The sequence below is a fragment of the Lactuca serriola genome, chromosome 4 (assembly GCF_051521515.1).
Source record: "Lactuca serriola cultivar US96UC23 chromosome 4, Lser_US96UC23_V15, whole genome shotgun sequence".
In the NCBI taxonomy this organism is placed as follows: domain Eukaryota; kingdom Viridiplantae; phylum Streptophyta; class Magnoliopsida; order Asterales; family Asteraceae; genus Lactuca; species Lactuca serriola.
Genome location: NC_136411.1, coordinates 108467950 through 108473482, shown reverse-complemented (window position 1 = coordinate 108473482; position 5533 = coordinate 108467950). Strand labels below are relative to the sequence as shown.

General features: G+C 32.7%; 1 protein-coding gene across 1 annotated transcript; it reads left to right on the top strand.

The window, feature by feature from the left end:
- Nucleotides 1–2020: 2020 nt before the first annotated feature.
- LOC145102279 (mannan endo-1,4-beta-mannosidase 2-like) lies at nucleotides 2021–5221 on the top strand. The gene is made up of 5 exons (XM_079039666.1): nucleotides 2021–2972; nucleotides 3738–3935; nucleotides 4050–4172; nucleotides 4287–4498; nucleotides 4634–5221. The coding sequence occupies exons 1-5, from the start codon at nucleotides 2601–2603 to the stop codon at nucleotides 5028–5030; spliced, it is 1302 nt and encodes a 433-aa protein (XP_078895792.1). The 5' UTR covers nucleotides 2021–2600; the 3' UTR covers nucleotides 5031–5221.
- The last annotated feature ends 312 nt before the right edge of the window (nucleotides 5222–5533 follow it).

Sequence of the window (5533 nt, the reverse complement as noted above, 5' to 3'; positions counted from 1 at the left end):
TTTGTGTACACGTTTAGTCCTTAATATTTTTTGTTTCAAAATAAGTTCTTTTTTGTTTTTTTATTCATTCAACGCTTATAAATGAATTCTTTAGGGTTTTTCTCACGACATCTTACGTGGAAAAATCATTGATAGGTGTTTGGGGCTATTGATGATTATGTCCATCGCGATCTCGGATTTTAACGATCTTTATATCCACGTGTTCGTTTTTTGTCTACTATAACTTTCGCTAAGATTACTCATTTTAAAATATAATATATTTTTTCTTACGATTTTATAAAAAAAACATCCATACATGCATTCATAAAAAACGTATGGATATAAAGATCGTAAGTAAAAAATATATTACTTTTTAACGGGAGTAATCTAAATGAAGGTTGTAGTAGACTAAAGTACGAACGCATGGATATAAAGATTGTTGAAATCTGAGATCGTATGAAAAAGTAATGACGTTCAGAACACATGACCTAAGCAACCAAGTAGTCGATATCGCGAATGACATACATCAAAAGTCCAAAACATCTCATTAATAATTGTTTCACGTAGATGTTATGAGAAAAACCTAAAAAATCATTCATAAATACTAAATAAGTACAAAAACAAGAATGAATTACTTTGCAACAAAAAAAAATAAGGACTAAATGTGTACAAAAATATTAAGGACTAAATATGTATAAAGTGGAAAATATATTACCCTATTAAGTTATTTTTACTGGCTAACCTGGAATAGCCGGTCATACAGACTGAATGTGTACGATTTAACAAGTTGAAGGGGTAAATATGAACAAAAAAAATTCACTGACCAAATGTATATAAATCGAAAAATATATTACCTTTTAAGTCATTATCCTAAAAAATAACTATTGATAAAGAAATACTAACATCCTTAGCAGTACAACATATTATAAGTATAATGTTACTATGTATAAATAAATATAAATGTATTTCTATAAAATAAATAATGTTATTATCGAATAGATAATATGAGTACATTGTTACAATTACAAATTATGAATAATTTGCTATTATTATGCATATAACCTAATATACATTTCCTATATTCATAAAACAACAAACAGTTTCCATCTACACTAATTTGCTATTGTTTTTAATTAGTTGTAAATAACAAAATAATAAAGTTAAATCAAAATGTTTCAAAACCAAAAACAATAAAACATTGTTCATTTGTTGTTAAATATTGGGGGAAATGATTTATTAGGGTAATTAACTGTTGCCCTTGTATTCAATTGGTCACTTTTCTTTTTTTTGTATCTCATTTACCATTGAACTTGTTGTAGGTGTTCACAGAAACCATTGAAACCGACTATTGAAGGTTACCGACATATTCTTATCTTCGGGGACTCTTCGGTCGTCTTCTCCGGCGAGCCTCCGGCAAAAATGAGTTTTTCTGGCGGACTTTTCTCGGCTGTCATCCAAGCGGCATCTACCGTCGGTCCCCTCTCTCCCTCCTGTCGATTTGCTGCCAGAAAAAGGAAGAAGGGACGCAGGCAGCAAGCCACATGCCACCTCCTCCTGCCATCACCGGAACCCACCTGCAACCCTCCTTTTGCCGCCGGTAAACCACCATTACCACCTCTTGCTGCTGCTATAAGTCATCAAACCGAGACCCAAGGATCCGTCGAAAATCTCATTTTTGCCGGAGGCTCGTCGGAGAAGACGTCCGGAGAGTCGCCGGAGATAATTAACTGTTGTTTTTGTATTCAATAAGTCATTTTTTTGTATCTCGTTTACCATTGAACTTATTGTAGATGTTCACAGAAACCATTGAAACCGGCTATTGAAGGTTTCCGATAAAAAATTGTCGGAAACCTTCAATAGCCGGTTTCAATGGTTTCTGTGAATACCTACAACAAGTTCAATGGTAAACAAGATATAAAAAAAATGACTTATTGAATACAAAAACAAACAGTTAATTAACTAATAAGTCATTTCCCTCTATATGTTAAGACACACAAATTGTCTTACAAAAAGCCAAAAAAGTTGCTGGATAAACAAGACTTCAGATCCGATCACTTCTTAAAACCGATGTCAAAAAGACCACCACCACACACCACCATCCCCTCCTTCCACCTTTAATTAAAATTTTCTCACTGATTCTCTTTCTTTCGACAAAATCTGCAGTCGATACATGTTAGATTGTTAGGTGTGTTTTTCCTCTGTTATTTGCCTTTTTTTCATACCCTACGTCCATTTTCATCGTTTAAAGTCTTGTTCTGGACAACACTCCATTAAATTTCACCTACTCTCTCTCTCTCTCTCTCTCTCTCACACACACACACACACACAGAATAGACGCGTAATGCACTATCAACAGTGTGTTCTTGTGATGCATCTCATTTGATTTAGGTTCTATTGGACTTCAGTTTCTCTTTCTCGTTAAGTTTTGGGTAGAATCTTGAAAACGGGATCTGGGTGTGCTAAAATACCTTGTTTTACATCTGGGGTTCCAAAGATTTTGGGGAAAAGCTCAAAAACCTGAAGATCCAATTAAAAATCTATTCTGGGTCATCTGCGTGGATTATTTGATTTCAGAAAGATCAAATCTTTTTCAAGAAAACCCTTTCTAAATCCTGGTATTTATGGTTAAATCAATAATGGGTAGCAATAATTTGCTTTATCCAATACTTGGATTTGCATCTTGTCTTGTTTTTCTTTACCTATCTTTTGGGGATTTCTTATCTGTAAATTACAAAACCGACCCCAAATTGAGCTTTGTGGAGAGGAATGGAACTAATTTCATCGTCGATGGTAAACTTTTTTACATCAATGGTTGGAATTCGTATTGGTTTATGGATCATGCTGTTCATGATTATAGCCGTCCAAGAATCAGAGAAATGCTTCAAGCTGCAGCTAAAATGGGGTTGACAGTGTGTAGAACTTGGGCTTTTAACGATGGTGACTATAATGCCCTTCAGATTGCCCCTGGACAATTTGATGAGAGGGTATTCAAGGTAAAACCTTGTTCTTTTGTACATAAATTCTCATATACGTTTCATTCATAATGTCGTATTCAAGGTAAAAACTTGTTCTCTTGTGTATAATTTTTGATTTCTTCCTGGGAACTTGTATTTTTCATTTATAGTGTCTTATTCAAGGTGTTGTTTTGAATATAATTTTGTATTTTTCATTCATAGTGTCGTATTCAAGGTAAAAACTTGTTGTTTTGTGTATAAATATTTATGTTTTTATCTGGAAGTTTTTTTTTTTTTTTTTTCATTCATTCATAGTGGCATTCTTGATACGATTTGATTATAAAGATTAAATTTATGGCGTAGGTGGTAACGTGTGCAATTTGTCTATGCTTTCTTTGTCTATGTTTTTTATATTTTCTTATACTTACTTGGTCCCTTTTGGGTTTTCTCATTTCTAATTGGTTGATACAATTCAAATTTGATGCTAAAGATCCATGCTTCGTATTATCCTACTTGCTAAAACTACCATAAAGAATATTACACAGATTGTTGGAAATTTGTGGAAATGTAAAAGGGAAAAGAAGAACAGTTTACTTGATACTTTTGTCCAAAATTGCTTAACCATATTTAATAAACCAATTGATTTTTATACAAAACATGAAAAACACCATTTCATTTTAGGACCAAAAGACGCAATACTTCCCCTCCTTTTATTGGATTATTTCGTATATAAATTTTCCATTATAAATGTTTTTTTTTAATGTTTATCACTTAATCGATTGGAAAAAATGGGGATTATTGCAGGCATTGGATTATGTGATTGCAGAATCAAGACAAGTTGGAATACGGCTTTTGTTTAGCCTGGTTAATAACCTCCAAGCATATGGTGGCAAGACTCAGTATGTGAAATGGGCATGGGATGAAGGTGTTGGTTTGAGTGCCTCTAATGATTCCTTCTTCTTTGATCCATCAATTCGCCTTTATTTTAAGAATTATGTCAAGGTAATAATACCCTACTTACTACTAAAATCCTTTATACTATGAAATGCTATAATAGGAAAATTATAAATTAAATGTAACTGTTTCATAAATTAAATTGTTTTATTTTTATTGCAGACCATATTGACAAGGAAGAACTCCATCACAGGAGTTGTGTACAGGGATGATCCCACTATCTTTGGGTGGGAGTTAATTAATGAGCCTCGTTGCATCACTGATGCTTCTGGTGACACCCTACAAGTAATTTAATTTACTTTAAAAAAAATAAAAAATAAAAACCCACCTTATTATAGCAGTGAAAAATAATAAACCCTAACTGTAATTACATTCCAAATGTGTGGAAAATAAATGCAGGACTGGATAGAAGAAATGTCGTCATTTATAAAATCAATCGACAGAAAACATATGTTGACTATTGGGCTTGAAGGGTTTTATGGCCCAAAAAGCCCAAAGAAAGATTCAGTCAATCCAGAATTTTGGGCTGCTGATCTTGGAGCTGATTTTATTCGTAATTCTGCACCCTCCACCATTGATTTTGCCTCTGTTCATATATATCCTGACCATTGGTAACTTTTCATCATCTTTAGTATATTTATTTCCTGAATTTTCGTATCATGTTGTTCATTTGGCACTGGATTTTGAAATCATAAGTTATAGAAAAGGTTAAAATTGAACTAGTTTTGTTATTTTTATTTCCATAGGTTTAAAAAGAAGAGTCTTGAAGGAAAACTAAAATTTGTTGCCAAATGGATGCGTTCCCACATTGAAGATGGGGACAAAGTGTTGAAGAAACCCGTGATGTTTACAGAATTTGGTTTATCAGATTTAAACAAAGGCTTTAACCCTTCACAAAGAGACCAATTCTACAAAACTGTATATGATGTCATTTATGAATCTGCAAAGAAAAAGGGGGCAGGTGGAGGATCTTTTGCATGGCAATACTTTGTGGAAGGAATGGAGGATTATAATGATGATTTTGGAATAGTGCCATGGAAGAGAGCTTCAACTTATGAGATTATAACAAAACATACGTGTGAGTTGGCAAAAGTTCATGGGAGGATTGAGTCTCAAAACTTGAAACAACTTTGTAGTCATTAGTGATGAACAAGGGGTTGATTATTTATTGTCTTCTTGATCTAAATAATTTGATTTGTTTTGTGGGGGTTTGAGGTTTTGGTTGATTATAGGGGATGATGATGGTGTTTGGTTTTTTGTGTAAGCCATGTTGTTCCCATGTTTTATATATAGTTAGTTTTATGAAATGCAAATTGTGAACGTTATGTGATTCATCTCCTAGGTTGAAATACAATATTTAAGTTGTAAAGGGTTTTTTGCATGATATGGGTTCAAACCTGTTTTTGTAAGTTGGTGAATTTTGTAATATAGAATAACAAAAAAATATGTTATCCATTTAAATTTACAATGAGCGGAAACTAGAAAGATACTATATAAATGGTCAAATGAAGAACTTATATTTGGTATAAAAATGACATCATATTAAGGTATGGTATGGGTGGGTTTTTAATTGGTAAACAAAAAGTGAACATGTGATAAAATTTTGGTTTTATTTAGAAAATAGGAAACCATCTCGTCAAATCTTA

Excerpts from the sequence above, each read along its gene's own strand:
- LOC145102279 (XM_079039666.1), top strand. The coding sequence starts at position 2,601 with ATGGTTAAATCAATAATGGGTAGCAATAATTTGCTTTATCCAATACTT. Across the intron at positions 3,936-4,049 it reads ATTTTAAGAATTATGTCAAG|ACCATATTGACAAGGAAGAA; the intron begins GTAATAATACCC and ends TTTTTATTGCAG. Across the intron at positions 4,173-4,286 it reads CTTCTGGTGACACCCTACAA|GACTGGATAGAAGAAATGTC; the intron begins GTAATTTAATTT and ends AAATAAATGCAG.